This window comes from Belonocnema kinseyi, chromosome 4 (genome assembly GCF_010883055.1).
Source record: "Belonocnema kinseyi isolate 2016_QV_RU_SX_M_011 chromosome 4, B_treatae_v1, whole genome shotgun sequence".
In the NCBI taxonomy this organism is placed as follows: domain Eukaryota; kingdom Metazoa; phylum Arthropoda; class Insecta; order Hymenoptera; family Cynipidae; genus Belonocnema; species Belonocnema kinseyi.
Window position 1 is genome coordinate 82564986 of NC_046660.1, and position 20991 is coordinate 82585976.

Below are 20991 nucleotides of genomic sequence, written 5' to 3' on the forward strand. Positions count from 1 at the left end.
AAAACTGCAAATATTGCACAATAGCTGTGACTATCTGAGGCATATCATATCATATCATATGTTTCTGTCACTTTTTTTGGTCGTTTTCTACTTTTTTATTAATATGACATTATAATATGCGTATATCAATAAAATTCAAATAAAGACTGATCGCATGATTTATTGAGGTAGAGAAAATATCTGTTGTCTAGACCAGAACATGACCGATTGAATAGAAACGGGAAAATTTCATTTATAAAACTAGAATTCGTTTCGAGGACGAAACAGATGAGAAACCGAAAAACTTGGTTGCCAAAGGACTGCCTGTTATTCCAGTTGAAGAAATTAAAGAAGACCTCCTACTCCAAGGTGTCGAAACCGACAATGTAATCCGAATGAGACAAAGGACTCTGACAGACCACCCTAAGTATTTAGTAGATAGATAAACGTTTATTTTTTGGCCTGCTGGCCTTCAAAAATTGACTTGCTTACACTTCCATTTATTACAGAATTTTCTTACAGCTATCTCTTACAAATTACCATCCATCCACACCTTTTAACTAATCCGCTCGCTTCTATATCCTAACCTTGCTCGCTGCGCCTTGCCTCGCCTCGCACGCATGTCTCTCTTTCCTCGCTATACCTCGCATTGCTAGCCTCAGTCTCCGCGGCTAACGTCTACTACTTAACTACTATTTACAATATTTACAGTTCTCTTACATCTGCTTCCTCTCGTATTTACAATCCTTCCTTCTCCATTTCTCTTCTGCCTTCTTTCTATTCTTTTCCATCTTACCCAACACTCCCTTCACCCATGCTACTGCCCTTTTATCCCCCCTTTCATACAACAATACCTCCATGCTTATCCCACTCCTTTTCACATATCTTCACATTCCTCCAACCAGTGCTCAAACTTTACTTCCCCCTTCGCGCACAATTCACACATTCTCATCTATCTAGAGAGCCAGAACCAATTATAATTCTCCGTGAAACTGCCTCTCATTCTAGCTATAAGGTCCTGACTTCCTTGCTCTCCTTTCTCACACAAATATTGCGCTCTCTCCCTTGGAACTATTTAATAAGTTCACCACCAAATCAAGACCTAAGAGTAGTGAGAAAAGTGAAGTACCTGTGTCTAGTCAGAATATGTTGGACAATTACAGAAACAGTAGACGTGTTACACGATGCGCACCTCGTGTATAATCACTCGGAGGAGGAAGGTATATAGGAGAACGGAGAAACTATAAATCTGAAAAAGCTCCTTAAATGTTCGAATTGCGGAGACGAGCATCAAGCAAATGATATCAACTGCCCAACATACATCAAAAGACTGGAAAGAATTGATGCCAGAACCAAGAAACATCCGATGGAGCAGCCGCGGGAGAAGAAAAGACTACCATTTGCAAGGACACTTCATGCCTATTCACCCCGACGGCCTACCAGACCGTTTGCATGGGCATACGTCTCGACACACCAGGCAAACAAAAATGTACCAGCAGAGGACAAACAGGACTACCAGACGAGCAATAAAGATACCCACGACTTCAAGGAACTCGCTATGGAATTTAGAAAACTCAAAGAACTCTGTGCCTTATGTAAGATGTTAAGGCTTATTAAAAAATTAAATAATAGGTTAGCTACTTGTAAAAACGACTTGGAAAGGCCTCCAAGCTTTCGCTGAAATATTTAGAGATGATGGCAAACAAGAAAATTATAAATACATTAGGAATAGGGCATGGGAATGCAAATTGTATTAGGGGTAACTATTAAGAATTATCGCAATTTCTTTGGGACCATAAAATAGACATTATGATGTTTCTGCTTACAATCCTCCTAAAGCTTGATAATTTTTTTAATGTTCTACATCCAGATCATTTTACTTTGTATCTTTACTCTAATGCGCCTCCTAGTGTAGTAGATATAGGCCTATTAAAGAATATTGACTCCGTCATAAATATTGATACCTTTCACGAATTTTATTCAGATCACATACCTGTTGTTATGTCAATTAATAAGTTATTAAGAAAATCTTATAATGAGACTGAATTCTATGATTATAAGCGAGCCGATTGGCATAAGTTTAGAAGCGAAATTAACAAGAATCTAGAACTTACGTCTGGTCTTAAGGAGGTCTGTGATATAAATGAGAATGTTGGTCAGCTTACCAGTGTCATTAAAAATGCAGCAGACATAACCATACCTAAGCGAACATTTCATAACTTTCATTTTAAATTGACACATTTTATTAAGCAACTTAAAAAAGATAGGAATGCCTTACGTAAAGTCTGTCAAAGGACATGTAGCGATGAAATTAGAAAAATATACAATAAATTAGCTGACAAAATCAAAAAATACATAAAAAAATTTTATAATAGCAGTTATGATGATAAATTAGTGAGTCTTACTGTTAGGAACGATTCCTTGTGGAAAATGGCTAAATGTCGTGTACAAAAAAATAATATTAACAAAATTACAACTCTACAAGGTAAAAGTGGATTCAGTTGTATCCGATTTTGAAAAGTCGGAAGTACTTGCAGATCACTGCAAACTAGTTCATTTTCTTACAAAACTAGCAACCCCCCCCCCCCTCCGCAAAATTAAGAAAGCTGTCTTAAGAACAGGCTCGAGGAAGGTACTGGGTCATGATGGGATCCAGAATATTTTGTTTAAAAATATGTCTAAAAAGCATATGTTCAAATTTATTACATTTTAAATGCCTATCTTGCCGAAGTTTTTGAACGCATCATTTATAATAGATTTTGGCACTTTAAAAACATAAATAAACTAATAATTTCAGAGCCGTTTGGATTGAGGCAGAGTAGAAGCACGGTTCAACAATTAATTGAATTGGTAAAGACTATAAGTACTAACTTTAACAAAAATATGTCCACGATCTTATGATTTCGAGGTTTCGAGCTTATGGTGTTATGGGATTTCGGGGTTATAGAGCTACTTACCCATGAACATGTTGCACAAGAAAAATTCACGAAAATATTCTGTTCTCCCAAACAAGATTTTTCTTCTGAATGAGGTTACGGGATATTAAGATTATGGGGTCTTATTATTACGAGATAAGGAGATTATAAAGCCATAAGGTTATAGGGTTACCACATTAAGGGGAAAAGGGTGAAAATGGTACAGGGTAATTAGGAGAAAATAATAGATCCTAATAAAAAATAGATAAATAATTTCTTCAACAAACATGCATTGCTCAAGCAATAAGAAAGAAAACAATTGTATAACAAATAAAATTTAGGCTAAAATTTTGAGACTCAATAAAAAGCTAGCAAGAAAGTAAGATTATTATTATATTTTATACATTATATTGATATTATTATTATTATTCCTATGGAAAACAAACATAACACGTATTCGCTTTTTTTGGAAACCTAAAAAAAGTGGGGGTTGTCAAAAAAAAAAAATCAAAACTTTTTTTGGGGTTAAATCCTCTACAAAAACACAAATTTTCAACAAAATACATCAATTCTCCACCAAATAGTGGAATTTTCAATTAAGAAAGATCAATATTTCAACCAGAAATTTATTTTCCCACCAAAAGACAAATTTTCATAGAAATGCATGAATTTTCAATCAAGTAATTGAAATTTCAACGAAAAAAGATCAAAGTTTAACCAAAAATGAAATAATTGAATTTTCACTACAAAACATTAGGAAAAAAATGTATATTCAACGAAACAATGAAATTTTTAAGTAAAGAGATGAAACCTAAACAAAAAAAAAACAAAAAATGAATTTTAAACAAAGTAGTTCAACTTTTAACTAATCAGTTGAATTTTTAACCAAAAAGATCAATTCTCAACGAAAAACATAATGTTTGATATTTCAACCAAAACATATTTTTAACTTAGTACCAAAAACAGTTAAATTCAACCGAAAAATACTAATGATTAACAAAATTGTTGAATTTTCAACGAAATTATGAAATTTTAAACCAAATAGTAGAATTTTCATCCAAAAGAGATGCATTGTAATCCAAAAATATAACAGTGCATTAAAAAAAAAAGTATTAACTTTTTAACCAAGGAAGTTGGATTTTCTTATTGGATTCTATTAATTTAGTTCGAAATTTAGCGAAAACAACAAGAAGTTTAAAGAATGTGAAGGCTGCATATTATAGATATTAATTTAAATATAAGACTCTGAGAATCAGACAATTATGCTATACTCAAAATCACGCACTAAAGAAGGATAACCGCTCACCGTAGATATTTCACGGTTGACCACTAACGTTTGACCCCTAACGATTCAAAACTGACGCCTATCTGCTCATGTTTAAACTTTGATATTTGATTCTTAAGCTTTGACCTATGATTTATTATCTATAAATTCATCTTTTACCACTTGAACCCTGACCTCTGACGTTTGATCTTTGAGCGTTTACCTCTAACTTAACTAGTGAATTCTCAATTTTATTTGAAATTGAACAACTTATTTTTTTTCTATTTAAGGAAAACTTTACTTGAGAAAGGAGGTCACTCTAGATGTCTAGATCCTTCGTAAACACTTTTCATAAGTTTTTACAAGCTTGCTAAAGTGAAAAAGTCGTTGAAAAAAATCCAAGATAACAAGGAACGAGTTTTGAAGCATCTATAGCCATACATTTTGCCCTCTACTTTTTCCTTTGATCTCGGGATTTTTGAAATTAAACGCACCTTAAAAATGGTAAAAAAGACATTCTACAATGAAAAATAAACGTATAATGTGCAGAGTAGGGTTGGACGAGATGAGTATAGGGGGTAATATGAGCCACTCAATTTGCTCTTGCCGGCGAGAAAATTCAAGTCCTCTGGCTTTGACGTTGAAAAAGTAAGTGTAGAAAAATAGTAGTATATTGAAAGAGGCGTCATTTTAAAGGTGCCAATGTTGTGCGTTAATGAACCGAAAAGTAATATTCGAACAAAAATTTTGTAGTTTTCAGATATGAAAATCTGATAAAAGGTAAGGAAATTTGACAGCTTTTAAAGACAGTGAACTTTGGAGCATAGTTTTTTATTGAAAAAATGATATTAAAAATCTGAAAAAATTCATGGTGGTACTTTAAACATTTCACTTCAGATTACCGTTGAAAACTTTTTTAATATAATTAATTGTTCGTTTTTTGTAAATAAATATGCAAATGAACTATCTTCAGTACTAATATAGATAAAGATTTAAAGATTTAAAAGATTAAATTTAAATTTCAATTAAATATAACACGTAGTGTTATAATATAACACATAGTTTAAATTTAAATTAATCTTAATTAAATTTAAAGATTTAAATTGGAGGTAGTTAGTTGAACTATGTGTGATAATTTACAATTTGAAATAAGTATGTGCTTCTTGTTTTCTTCGTGCAAATTGCGATAATTGACGTCAGTTTTTTATACTGGGAAAGCAAGTACCAGAATCCAGCGTGGTGCCGTTTTCTTCAGAGGATTATCCTCGATTTTCCTCAGCACGCGAAAGGAGATCGAAGGCTACAGTGAGGCTCGGAGGCACACATCGGGTATATCGTGCTGAGATAAACCAAGGATGATCTCCTGAAAAAACACACTACGCTGGTTTCTGGCACTTGCTTTCCCAAATAAAAAAACTGACTTTAAATATCGCAATTTGCACGAAGAGAACAAGAAGTCATACTTCTTTCAAATTGAACATTAATATAGATAGTTCAACTAACTACCTACAATTTAAATCACTTCATTATCTTCATTAGAACTGAAGATATTTCATTTTCATATCTATTTACTAAAAACGAACAAAATTTTCAACGGCAATCTATTTTGAAATTTTTAAAGTACCACCATGAATTTTTTCAGATTTTTCCTATTATTTTTACAGTAAAAAACTATGCTCTAAACTTCACTGTCTTTAAAAGCTATAAAATTTCCTTACTATTTATCAGATTTTCAATTCTGTAAGCTACACCAAAATTTTTTGAAATATTACATTACGGGAGATTAACGTACAACATTTGCACCTTTAAAATAATCCCTCTTTTATTAAGCTACCATTTTTTTTCACTTATACTTTTTCAACGTCAAAGCCAGAGGGCTCGAATTTTCTCGCTTTCCTTTGTGACTGTCCTTTTTACTAGTATCACCCGGTAATCAAAATTGAACAAAGAAAAATTAACATTTTCAGATTTCAGCGTAAAAGTGAAGATTATTCTATTCTTTTGAATGCACGATTTTTCCATTTGTCTAAAATGTCATCATAAGAATAGGATATCTCCAAAACTAATTCATTTCTATTTCCATAGCGACCATCGCATAGTTTCATATTCCCTAAAAGAAAACGTGTTTTCAATATACTGAATTCCTTGTAATTGTACCGATACGCACGGAATTAATACATTTTTAACATATTTAACATAAAGGACGTCATCAAATTTGTTTTAAACAAATTTTCGCTTAGTGTTGAATAAATTTGGAAAAAATGAAAGTAAGAATGTTGAGACCTGTATTATACTATTTTGCATTTGTTTAGAAAGTCCAAGAATCACACAAAATCATATATTAGATGTTTTTCTAGTGGTCAGATACCTTATTTATTAGGCCTTAAGTTTTTAACAGATTTCTATACAATTGTAAAACAAAAATGTGTTAAATTTTGAAAGGGTCATATGAGGCGGAATGAGCCACTGTTCTAGGAAGGAATGGGCCACCTCTTCCTGTCATTGTATCACACTATGCAGGAAAATGCCCCGAAAATGCAAAACATGTAGCAGTTTTATGTAAAATTAATGCTAAGGGCGGTATTCTTTAAGTTTTTTTATGAATTAATTTTTTAATGGATAAGTGACAAGTTTTAAAGTATTTTCTATCTAATTTTTAATTCTTTAAAGAAATTTTTCGCCTTAATATCAAAAAAAGTTATTATTTTACAATATAAGTAATACAATTAACAAAATACAAGAAAAATATTTCATATTTAAGACATTGAGTAATTATTGGAATGGAAGCTTCTAATGTGTCCGCTAAGGGTTTTACATTTTTCTTGCACCTTCTTCTTTATTCCTTTACACACCCCCCACACACTTACTTGGTGGTGGAAGGGGGACCTACAGTTTAAGGTGGGTTCCGAACCACCAAGAGCAACAAAGCTTTAATTACTTAGAGAAAACCTTTTTCTCTAGAGGTACCGGTCCCACAACTCTCCGGAGATGAACAAACTCCATTGCTAGGCTAGTGTTCACCGCATGGGCCACCGAGGCTCTTCCAGAGTGCGAGGCGGGAATCGAACCCGCAAGCCGACGGAGTGGGTCCAAAGCCTACGCTTTAGCCCCCACGACCATTGTCCCACTTCATTGAGTAATTATTAAAACAGTTTTCATTTGTTCAAACCGTTATTTCCTTTTAAATCGTAAAAAGTTAGTATTTTCTGAAATCAACGGCGTAATTAACATGTCTTGATAAAAAAAAATTTTAACGATATTTGACAATTATTTAAAGAATTATAATTGATTTAAACCATTTTTTCTCCGTACATTTTGATGAGTTACAGCTTTCTGGAATTAATAACGCAGTTAATGAATGCTTAAAGTGGTGTTTTATATTGAAGACAGTATACAATTATTTACATATTTTTTATTTGTTTAAACAATCTTTTTTCTTCAAATCTTAAAATCTCACTACTTTATGAAATTAAGGTTGTATTTAATGAAGTTTAAGAGTAATATTGGTTGTTAAAGACATTTTTTCAATTATTTAAACAATGAATAATCATCCACTTGCGCGTTTGCATAGGAAAAGTGGAAAAAATTCTTGTTCTTTTTAAATCTCTTACAATATATCGCTCCTAATTCAGTGTTTTATTATTTCAGAACTTATACCCTAATTATTCTTTTTAAATCAGAATTTTCTCTATCTTTCCTATGAAAACGAGCAATCGATATTAATTGTTTAAATAATTGCAAATTGTCTTTCAAAAGAAATATCACTATTAGCATTCATCATCTGTGCCATTAATTTCGGAAAATAATAACTTACACGATTTACAGGATGAAAAAATTGTTTAAACAAATGAAAATTGTTTGAATGATTACCAAATATGTTAGAAATATTATTTTTTAAACTCATCACACGTATCATTTATACCGGAAGGTAATAAATTTTTTCGATTTACGGGTGACAAAATTGTTTTTACAAATAATAATTCTTTAAACGATTGCAAATTAGTTCAAAAATACTTGGAAATGTGTAACTTATCAAATATAAATAATTCATTTTTAAAAAATGCAAAAAAACACCGTGTTTAGCATGAATTTGACATAAAACTGCTATTTAGCATTTTCTATGGCATTTTCCGGGCAAGGAATCAATCACAACAAATAAAAAATTAAATTTTCGGACCACCCTAGTTTCTATATAAGCGTAACTAAATAAATGTAAATGTGAAGGAAACTCGATGAAGCAATGGGAACAGCGTGATAACAGATTTAAAAGTAAGTCTAGTAAAAAAAGTGGGCAGTTAACGGGTAGTATTTATTCGAGCAGAAAGGCAATGATCGAAAAAGCAAGTAGCAAGAAGGTTCTTGAAACTTTCGAGTGGATATGGAACTGGTGGAACTTTAAGAAATAAGTTCAGTGGTCATAAACGAAGGTGTATACCACCATCTCACCACTTAACCCATGTTACTCAAAGACAATGAGATTTGCTGGCTCGTTGCCCGGCGCAAACATTTCTCCACCACATTCATTCTGTACCCATTGATTTGCTCAATTGCACTTGACTTTTTGATTCCTTTCATTTCAGGTTTATCAAAATCTGGCATTTCTCTGTCATAAAAGAGTGGAAAGTATCTATTCAAGCTTTCGGTAAATAATCATTAAAATTCCGAAAAGAAAATTAATTAAACAAATCTATTTATATATCAAAGCTATTCCAAAATAAAAAATTATCCATTAACATGGAAAATTATTCAGAAAAAATCTCGCATCAAAGTTTCAAAGGCTTTTAAATTATAAAGCTTTAAAATTAAATGAAAAATAGTCCAAAAAGATATATCAGCGTTGGAAGATGAGCCTGAAGTTTGCAACGTGTTTACGAAAAACGCATATCTTGCCAAAAGCTACCCAAAAAAGTTTCATTTTTCTAGCGCATGTGGAACGCGTCCTAAATCAACCCCTAAAGTTTTAAAAATTCTGAAAGATAAATTTAAAAAGATACATTTTTTCAATTATAATAGCCGCCAAAATCGACTTGGTCCATGGCAAATTTTCTTTTAAAATTCGTTCGTAATGTCACAAAGAAACTTTTTGGTGTCAATACCAATTAATCTAATCATTTCACATGTACTAGAGGGGTTAATAATTTTTTGGGGACCTTGTAGCATTCCAAAATCCTATTATGGGTGAGGAAATTTCAACTTTTTGAATTAGCTTCTTTCTAGAATCTATGAAATTCTAGGGAATTATTTAGGGTGGATTTCGGATGTTCTAGAGAGATGGAAGTTTTTTGGGTTCATTTGGCATTAAAATCTGCCATTATCAGGGAAAACGTTCCGACTTATAAAAAATATTCCATGCGCTTTTCATAAACACAGAGGTGAAAGGTCAAGGCCAACTCTTCTAGCATCTATGTATAAAGAATTGGGAAATAGTTGTATAGAATTTTCAAAACTTTTTTTAGCAATTTCTGGAGCGAGCCATTTATTATTAATATCATTTAACACTAAACTGTTATCAAATTATAAATTATATTCTTAATTTCAGATATGACAATGGCTCAAATCGAAGCCGAAAACACCCAAATGACCAATGATCTCTACAGGCTGCTGAAAAAATACAGTGGACTTAGAAATCTAATCAGAGTCCTCAAGGTATGTGTCTATTTTATGATTTTGTTGCAATACAATTATTTAATGTAAATTACAATATTACTATAATATATGCAATTTATGGGGCGTGTACACTATTATAATAAATATAAAACTCCTTTAGAATTCTCTCTTTTGTGACCAAATTAAATTCCCTTCGTAAAATAAATGCCTTTCACGATCTTAAACATGGAAAATTGGCCAAAAAAAAGATACTTCCGAGAGCGAAACCAAGCATAGCAACTCGCATTATGCTCGAGTATAAAAGCTCTGTGTCTTTTATATCCCAATAACTAGCCAACATCGGGTAATAAGATGCTCCTCGCTTATGTTTTACTCCAGTACTTATCGCCCAATTTCCTTATCTAAATAGACCGTATATCCCATAGAATAAATTATGCAAGAAAAAACTATGCATGTAAGCTCAGGATCCCCGACACTAACTTAATCGCATCTTAAGATCTTTAAGTTTCAAAGATCAAATGAAATTTGAACTTTCCTTTTAGAGTTTTGAAATTATAGTTTGTTCACGATAAACGCTTTAATTTAGGACCATATTATCCTTAGAAAAAATAGTGATACCTCTAGCAAAAATCTGCTCTTTAAAATATTATGACCTGTGGCATCTGATATTTTATCTCTGACCGTTCACAGATTTAGCTTTTTACTCCTGAACTTTGACCTTTGGTCTCTTACGTAACATTTTTGTATTTTAGAACTGATCTTTGACGCCTAACCTCTCATCTTTGATTTTTAACATGTGCTCTCTGACCTTTCATATTTGACCTCTGACCTTTTACCTGCAGGGTGGCCGTTTTATTCGAGAGAGAGAATCCATCTCTCTCTTAAAACTGGAATTTTTTCTTAAAGCAATTATAACTGAACTGAAAATTAAAGCGTTTAAAGTAGAATTTTTTATAATTCTAAACCTTAAAAATTGAAGCTTTAAAATATTTTAATTCCTATGCTTAATAATGTACAAGTATAAAATTAAAGCTTTCAACACTTACCAAAGGCCAAAGGACAGATTTAATATTTCTGGTCAAAGATATAAATCAATGCTAGCATTTTCAGTGTTCTAAATTAAAACTAAGCCGCACATTCAGTTCTCGACAATAAAAATGTTTTCAAACAAATATTTCCCTTTTCCAGATGAATACAAAATTGGTAAAAAAAGTTCCCCCCTTTCATCTAATCGGTAAAACTATTCAATTTTCTCGAAATCCTCTCAATAAGAAAGTTAAAAAGAAAAACTTGGCTTATTGCAATTTTGAAAAAAAAATAATAACCAAAATTTCAGTGCATACAAAATTAAAATCAAAACCTCCTCCCTTCCAATACGATAAAAATCTTTAAATCAATAAAAATCTTTATTTTCAGAAAGAAATTGACCAAAACTATTCTTTCCTGAAACTCAATAAAAGTTCTAAACAGGAAAAATGGCCTCTTCTGATTCAGGAGAAAAACAAAAGTTAAAATGATGTCCCCTAAAACCAAAATTTCCTCCCTTCCGGTTCAATAAGAATATTTAAAATAAAAACATCTTCCTCTCGTAAGTAAAAACAAATTAAACCCAAACATTCCTTCCTTTCAACTCGATACACATTTTTTTAAATGTCTTATTTCCAATACACAAAAAATCGAAAATCAACATTTTTTTCCCTTCAAAATCTAAAAAAGTATTAAAAGTAAAAAATGACCCTCTCCCAATTCATAAAATATTGAAATCCAATTTTTTTGTCATTTCCAATTCGACCAGAATCTTTCAAGTATAAAATATCGCTCCACCAATTAAACAAAAATTAAGAAATGATATTTCCTCGTTTAGAACTCAACAAAAATGTTAAAAATGCAAAATTGACACGCCTTTAGCTACAATTAAAATTGTAATATTATAAGTTTCAATGGAGCGCTCGGAATTTTTAACGATTCAGTGCCTTCCATTTCAAATAATTCGGTTTCAAATTGTTTAGTTTTGAATTTTTTATTTATAATTGCTCATTTTAAATAAATAGTATAATATTGCTAAATATTTTCAAAAAATCCCTCTTTTCTAATTAAAATATTTTTAATTTGATGGGTTAAAAATGGAATCTTTTGGACTGAAAGAATATTTAAATATCATTTTTAAATGAATAAATACAGCATTTAAATATATTTAACTGCTTAGGCTTTAGAATTGAAACAGTTCAATTTTCAACAGTAAAATCTATAAACTGTTTCATTTTGAATATATTCAGAATCGTCTTGAAAAATTATTTATTGCTCAATGATTAACACTTGAAAAAGTTCCGTCTTAAACATCATTAAGTAATATATATTTACAGCTGATCAATTTAAAACGTTTTAACCTAAGATTTTCATATTCAGATCAAAAAGTAAATGTGTTGTCATTTTTCGTTTTTTTCGGACTCATATCTTTGACCTCCAACCTTTTAGTTTTCTCCTCTGACCTTTGACCTCTCAACTTTTCCGCCCCCCCTCTGACTTCCATCCTCACCCCCAAACCCTTTTCCAGGAATCGAAGAACAATTATCCCTTACTTACAACTCTTAAAACATAAAAAGATAAAGACACGCTTTAAGAAAATTTGCACTTCCTAATTTTATGTCGATACTACCCAACGATAGTAAAAAATTGAGTTTGAAAGTTGGTGAGGGAAAAATCGTTTACCTTTTTCGTGGCGGTAGTCTTCTTTTCTCGTTTTATGACATGTCGAAACGAAAAGTGCAAAAGAGAGAAAGAATAATATACATCGAGATTGGAAAAAAAAACATTTTATCTTATATACTCGACGCTTTATAATGCGTATTATAGAAGTTGTAAGGTAGCAATATAGATGTAGCCTGAAGCTACGAGAAGCTTGGTTTCTCAATTGAACTACCCTCCAAGTCTGGAAAAGCTAAATCATATTATGAAAGTAATTGAAAGCAGCAAAGGAGGATCGATGTTCGTCCTGGAATGTCGTTCTCCTGACTTCAGTCCTATTCAATTGAAGACCCAGAAGTTCATTTTTAAGTCTAATTATTTACTTAATAATGAACTTTGTGCAAATTTTTCTTTAAAAATACTATGTATTTCCGTCGAAACTTTTTTGTTACATATTTTAAAGAAATGGATTTTTGGTGACATTTTGAAATAATTGCAGACTTCACAGCCCAAAGTTATTTCAAACTAAGAGAAATAGAGGGATTTTTTTTACGAAAATAGGATATTTAATTCAATACGAAATACTTTAAATTCCTAAGATTTCAAGTCGAAATATATTGAATATTTAGCAAAATAGTTGCATTTTCAACCCAAAAAGGAATTTTTAACAAGAGTTGAGTTTTAAGGTTCAAAATTTTAATGGTTTAGAAAAAAGTTGACTTTGCGACGAAATAATTGAATTTATAACCAATTTACTGGAATTTTCAACCAATTGACCGAATTTTCAAAGAGAAAGATTCAACTTCAACGAGAAAGAGTTGCATTTGAACCAAATAGTTCATTTGTAAGCCAAAAAGATGAGTTTTTTAAAAGATCAAAGAAATTTGAACGGAAACGATGAATTTTCCGAATAACATGAATTTTTAATAAACTCATTCAACTTTGAATCAAGTATAATTGAACTAAAAAAAGATAAATCCACGAAAAGGTACATTTGCAGTAAAAAAAATTATTTTTAACTAATAAGAAAACGAATTTTTAACAAAATAGTTCATTTTCAAGCAAAAAAGACAACTTTTCATAAAAATAAATGAATTTTTAACCAAAAATGGAAAAAGAATGAAACTTCAAACAAAACCGAACTTCAACCAAAACACTGAAAATGAATTTTTTTGGGAGCTATGGAGGGAGAAAAAAATCAAAAAGGTGGTTTTGGAGGATATTCTAAGAAATATTTACATAAAGTATTTTTTTTCTCGAAAAAACTTTTTGGATTTTTCTTTCTCCGTCCATAACTTCCAAAAAAAATAATTTTTAGGTTATTATTGGGAAAAAATTTAGTTCACGTAAAGGCGAACCTATGACAAGAATTTCATTATAATACGTGCGGGGGCAGATTTCACATGCTTATTCCTCTAGGCCCTTTGTTGCATTGTTAACCAAATAGTTGAATTTATAACCCAATAGAACGAATTTTTTTTAGAAAAAGGCTAATTCACAACAACAAAAACCAGTTGAATTTTTCACCAAAAAATAAATGGTAAGATCTTTTACTAAAATAGTTGCTTGAAAACAGGGGGAAAAAGAGGACAATAAAGAAAAAGAGTTTGAAGCCTATTCAGTTGGGTAGAGTACACAAAATGCAGCAGACATTCCTAAAATAACTAAAATTTAATCTCAGCCATTAGGATAATTTGCAAGTCTTTTTTTTGTCGTGTACTAAGAAAGTTTAAGAAAAATGTCTAAAACTCATCAAAACGTTTGGTTACAAATTCTGAAAAACCTCAACTTTTTTAATTTTGATCTAATCGAAAATTTTAACTGAGATAGTTTCTGAATATATTTTATATCTAGTGAAAGTTTTGAATGAAATTTCCTAATCTATCAGAAAAGTATTTTTTTCCTATTTTTTTAACATTTTTAATAACTTGAAAAATATATAACTTTTCTAATTTTTAACGAAATTAAATATTTGGTTTGGATATTTTGCAAGTCTTTTACCAAAGGCTTACTTGAATGGACAAATGCTTCAAAAGTTAGCGAGGCTATAAGATCCAGGTAACCATACATACAGACAAGTATACAGACATGCATACAGACGACAACAACCAAATTTTATGATGTTCAGACGCTGTGAGTTCCGAAACATAAAGATCTGTGGAAAACCAGAAATCGAAATTTTGGACGATAACATTCCACTCTGATAAATGAGAATGTAAAAAACCGTCAAACTTTTTTTTATATTTAAAAATAGAGAGCCTGAAGTTCTAAGCGTTCAAATGAAAGAAATATTTTTTCCCAATTTTATTTTATGAATATTGTTCTACCTACAATTCAAAATAATTTATTATGAGCTTCTTTTGTAATCTAATATTTTCACTATATATGATACTTAAACTGAAAAATATTTTAATTTTAGATAAAAAGGAGTGGAATTATATATTTTTAACCAAAAGTTGCACTTTTAACCAAAAAAGATTAAATTTCTTCCTAAACAGATGAATTGCCAAACATCTTTTAAACCAGATTACAATTGTATTACAGGGTCGTCTTTATTCAACTAAAAAACGTGTTCAAAGTTAATACTAATTAAATATATTCTACTATATGATTAATTTATTATATCATAACGTCATTTTAAGAATTTTAATTTAATATAAACTTAGTGATACAACTTTTGGCCTCACTGTGCTGTATAATATTTACTTTCAATATTAATATAAAAATAGAGCAATTAGCTAATATTGATCAATTTTGTGTGTTTCAGGAGGAGTATAACAGTTCGAAGGTTTATCCAATGTTTCCTCGTTATACAATCTTGAAGGACATGATAAAGGATATTATGCACAATCCAGATTATATGGAGGTTTGTCACGAAGTGGATCAAGCATAGCGGCCGGACCCTCTCCACCGTTCACCACGAATGACTTTGTAAATTAATTTTCATCAAGTGGTAGGTGAAGGGGGTGTACTTTGAATATTATGATAATTCACAATCTAATTTTCACCAGAGTAAATTTTTTTAATACTCTGATGAATTGAAATACTGTGAACATACTCCCTTCTAAAATATAGCTATTTTCATTAATAATTACTTGATCATCAAAAATATTCACCATCTAACATTAAATGAACAAGTTTCATTTTGCAAAAATTAAATTATCGAATTTTTTCAAGAAAAATGTATACAAGCTTCTCCCAAATCATTAAAAAATCGAAATTTAAATTAACATTTTAAATTTCAGAATAGCATAGAAAGTAAAACCTTTTATTAGCGTTATTGATGATTTTAAATACAAAGAAATGCTCATTTCAGTATCAGATCCGTTAGTATATTTGAAATATAATTTGAATCATCTGAGCATTTTCATAATAATTCTAAAAGCTTGTAAAGATGAAATTGATTCTCAAATTTTGAAACTTCAGGCATGAAGAATATCGGCATAAATTAATGATTAAGAAGGATCACTAATGATCATTAATGATAAAATATTCGATAATTACTAATTAAGCGGAAACTTGTCGAGGGAATCAGTTGAGTAATTATTTACCTACACTGATTTCTGATTTCGATCAGAATAGCCGCTTGCACTTTGAGACACAAAGAAATATATTTTATAGCAATTATAAAAGAATTGCTGGGAAATGTATACTTACAAGGAATCAAAATCGATTTCAAATATTAGTGATACAGTGAGTATATTTTTTCTCAGTCTGCGCGTTCAACTTTTAAAATTGTTAATCGCAATTTCTCTTCGAGTAGCAGTATAATATATAATTTTTAGAATAAAAAAATCCAAGTAATTAATTTAATGAGGCCCAAAAAAATGTTCATATTTAGAGAATTATACATTTTTTAATAGTTTCAATTATTTTTAGTCGAATTGATACATATACAATTTTCCCAAATATTTCAAAATATAACGACATGTTCGTATTTATATTTTTAATATATTTTTCATTTAAAATTGGATATTATAATTTGAATTTTTGATTTTTTAAATGATTACTAGAATTCGTATAGAACTATTAGAATCTAATTTGTTAAATATCATTGTTATCTTTAAGAGATTTCTATGAACTTGAAATTATGATTATTTCTCTATTCTATTAATCAAGTGTGGGCAAATTAGGAATAATTTTTCATTGTTGATAATATAATAGGTAGGTACACAAAAAAAATTCAAATAATTATAATTGAGAAGCAGACAAAATGAGAAAATGTAAAATTAAGAACGAGACTTTGTATGACGTTGAAGCTCGTGCTAACAAATTTTAATTCAAAGAAGTCTTTTTTTGTAATTAATTCTACGTCCATAAAGAATTATCTTCAATTTTTTTGTTATGTATTTTTATAAGTTGCTTCTAATTTTAAATATATATTGATAATATTTTATTCTATGAGAGAATGTGTTAAAAATAAATTCTCCATTGATAATAGCAAATAAATAAATTTGTATTAATATTAATAAAATTGACATATCGTGACGAGTAGATTATAAGTATCGTTCGATATAATTCAAAACTTTAATCGCGATTGATTACATAATTGCGATAAACTGGAGGGAATTATCGACTTCGCAAAAGTGTGCCATTTTTCTATATTATATGAAATACTCGATAATATTAATTACATTATTAACATAAGAGTAATTAGCATTTGAAAACGTGGATGTTAAAATAATTCCAAAAATGTTTTTTTCTTAATAATACATACACAAACAAATTATTCAACTTTTCTATGAAATATTTTTTGGATTGAATGTCACTCTACTACATATTTTTAAAAAATGCTGCTATACCATCCAATATATAAAAAACAAATTATTCCGCTCTGTCACTTTCGGACCAAAATAAATTGAAATTTTTAAAAACGTTAAATAAAAATTAAGGCAATCAAAAATATATATTACATGCGAAGAATCAAATATAAATTATCTGCACTCAGAAAAATTATTTCAATCAAAAGGAAACAAAATTCTGAAAACGAGAAAGCGTCCGGGCTGGATAATTACATCTTCGATAAAAATAAACTAAAAATAATAAAATTGGTGAAGATGCTAACTGTAAAAAATTAACCGCGTATAAACTTAATAGTATAATTAAAACAACCAAAATGGCTGACGGCCCGAAATCAAAATACCAAATAAAATGCGCGCGCGATATTGAGATGAAGAATCATCTGCCATTTTTTCATAAAAATGGCAAACCATTTCAATATTAGGCGACGAGTAGTAACCTAATATGTTCATCCTGTACCATTTAAATAAATGAATTATCTCCGACTCTAAATAAATAAACTATCCTTAAAAATTTTATAAACTTAGTAGATTTTTGTTTATAAGGAGTTACTTCTTTCATAATTCGACAGAATTTGAAATTATCGTAAAAAGAAGTGTATGCAAAAATTTCGAATTCAATTAATTTGCGCAATAATGGAAAATTAGCAGTATTGATTTAATTTCATTGCAAATATAATTGCGCACTTCGCTTGATTTAAAAGACAATTGATCCTTAATTACAAACTATAAATATCAATTTACCGCTTTTAATTAGTATATTAATTAGTTTATTCAGAATTACAAAGGCAGAATCAAAGAAAATATTGAAAATCACAAACTAAATTATGGGAAATTTCATTATGAAAATTTATTTATTTTGTGCTTCATTTGCACTATTTTATATCAATTATTTTGTAATTAGCGTCATCAGGACGTCCACTAGAAATTCTTTATAAAATCGTTCTAGACCAATTACCATATATATCACGAAATATATATATTTAGAATTAAGATTATTTATAGCCAAATAGCGCAAAAAGCGTAGTGAAAGAGAAAAATCTTAAGTAATTAATGCAATGACTTTGAATTGAAGAATTTAGCCAGCGTGCTCGCCTTTTCGACAAAATTAGGGGAGTGCCAAATAGATTTGAAATTTTATATGCATGAGTGCGTATATTTCTCTCTGTGTGTGCGATTTTCTGAATGAATGTCAAAAGTTTAGGATCGTATCAACCATTAACATGTGCGCGTTATGTCGAACTTAATTTATATTTAAAATCGATTTTCTCAATCATCACAAATGAAGATTCAGTTAAAGCAATTTTACTTCTTTTAATTCCCATGCACTGCATCATTTAAATTTGTATGTACTTGAAATTGAAAAGCCTTTTTAGTGATTATACGAAATTGAATGCGTGAAGCATTCAAATTCAATTTCCGTAGGGAAACATTAAACATTTTAGGGCATAAAATTAGAAAAGGTCCATTTGCATAGAAAATAAGCCTATTATAACTGAACATTAAATACTGAATACATTAATTTCAATTGAATTTATTTAATTCAATAACTTCCTTCCTTTAAAAGATTTTGAAATTGGAAATTTTCAAATTAAATCATTTTCAGTGGAATAATCTATTTTATACGCAATCGGTGCTAAATAATTACAAACGTTAACTTAATAAAACCAAAACACTTTGAATTTAAAGTAATAAATACGTCTTATAACAATAGTTTAAAATTACACCATTTTAAAAGTCATGAAAATAGCTGAAAATTCACCATTTTTAGTAATATATGCTTCATTGGAACTTATATATTCTGCATTCAATATTTTAAATATTTTATTTGATTAATAATAATTACTAAAGCGGGATTTTTACAATAGTAGATAAAGCTTGGAAAACAGTTCATCCAAATTTATTAATAATTTCGAATTACGCGCGCAGTTACTATAAAGAAGCATTATTGTTGTCCGAAACGAGATATCTACCTAAAATGTGTTTGAAATCTGTATATAATTGCTGGATATATAATGTTATCACATAAGCTATAAACATAAGGGCCTTCAAAAATTTTCCCTATCTTCAATTAATTTTCATTTCGTTTAGGAAAAAAATTAAGATGTTGATATAAAACATTTCTATTAGAACGAATAGTTTCATTTTTGAGAAATAGTCGAATTTAACTTTTGGAGGTAAAAACTTGAGGATGGGTGAAAATATTGAAGTGCAAAGAAATACAGCCTTTAACTATCATAGTTATTATAATTAGTTTAAAATCTAAAGCAGTGCTAATATGATACTAGGTATATAATATATATTACAAATTATAATATATTCCGTATATATATAAAAATTATAAATATCTATTATAAAATATCTTCCGCAAGTGAAATTCGACCAATCTATTTGTCTATATATTACTCATTGAGTATACCTACGTGTCATTTTACGCTTTTCACGCCTCTATCCTCCTATAAACTCAAATTTCTTCTATGTATATTTTTTTTATCGGTTGGTGCACTTGCAAAACGTAAAATTCTCTACTACGATTTTATTACATGAAATTTATTATTGAAACAAAAACATTTTGAATTACTTTCTTCTGAAAGAAAAATTGTCTTGCAAATTCTTAAAACTTTGAATATTATTGAGATATATTTGAGATATAATTATGTGCACAAGTCGAGGAACAATTTAGTTATATGTCCTCTTTTTAAAATCAAATGCATATCTAAATAAAACTATTAAAAAAAGAGAAAGAGAATGAGAGAAATAGAGAAGAAGTGAAGGAAGGGTTAGAAAAAAAGGGAAATATTTTTTAATTTAATGTGCTGAGTCGAAACATTAGTTTCGATAAGAAATAATAGTAAGAGAATTCCTTTTGATCGATGTCTCTGTATAGAACAAATTATCTACGTATGTTGTTAGATTTTAAGCAACTTTATCTGCATAGCCTGCTATCTTATATCCAATTCGCAGAACTTGCAAATGCTTTCTCACAGAGACGTAGCCCATAATTTAATGAATAAATCTTTTCCATTTAATTCCTTCCCGTAATTTTATGGATTCATTTAGTTGATTCTGTTCGAGGGGTAAATCAGACAAATATTCCTTGTACACTCATAAAATATTCACAATATTCTTATCTATTTCCAGATTTTCTTGGTCTTCTATATATTCCGAAGTATTCTGAAATATTATTAAGCAATCCCACCTTTTCCTAAATATTACGTAATATCCCGTGATATTCCCACATATTCCCTCATATTTTAAGATAATTCTCAAACATTCATTTCCCGGTTTCCACACGATCAATTATTAATTTTTCCTGGTCAATTTAAAAAAGTACAAAAGATTTGAATAATTCCAAATAATTTCAAAGATTCATAACTATTTTAAAAGATCTGTTGCCATAAGAATTACAATTCAGATTTAGAAACGAGAATTTTATAAAAGAACTATAATTTTGCATTTAGACAAAAATATTTTTTAAACTCTCTGCTTCTAAATATTGATTAAAATTATTTTCCCAAATTGCGGTTCCATATCGAAAATTGTCTGTTCGAAGTAAAATATTAATTCTTTACGAAAATTTTCTGCTCTAAAGTCTAAATTTTAATTTAATACGGAAATCACCTATCCCAAAGTAAAAATGATAATTCTGCAAGGAAACTCACTGCTTTAAATTCAATATTATTATTCTTTACAAAAAATTTCCTATTTCAAAGTCAGAAATATCATTTTTTACCTAAATTTC

The 20991-nt window shown here is 29.6% G+C and overlaps 1 protein-coding gene across 1 annotated transcript in view; it reads left to right on the forward strand.

Moving 5' to 3' along the window:
* LOC117171383 overlaps window positions 1–15422 on the forward strand; it is a 370121-nt gene extending 354699 nt beyond the window's left edge. Inside the window, exons 6-7 of the mRNA XM_033358636.1 lie at window positions 9698–9804; window positions 15218–15422. Coding sequence (XP_033214527.1) covers window positions 9698–9804; window positions 15218–15343 — 233 coding nt within the window. The 3' untranslated portion in view covers window positions 15344–15422. The remainder of the gene's footprint in view (window positions 1–9697; window positions 9805–15217) is intronic.
* The last annotated feature ends 5569 nt before the right edge of the window (window positions 15423–20991 follow it).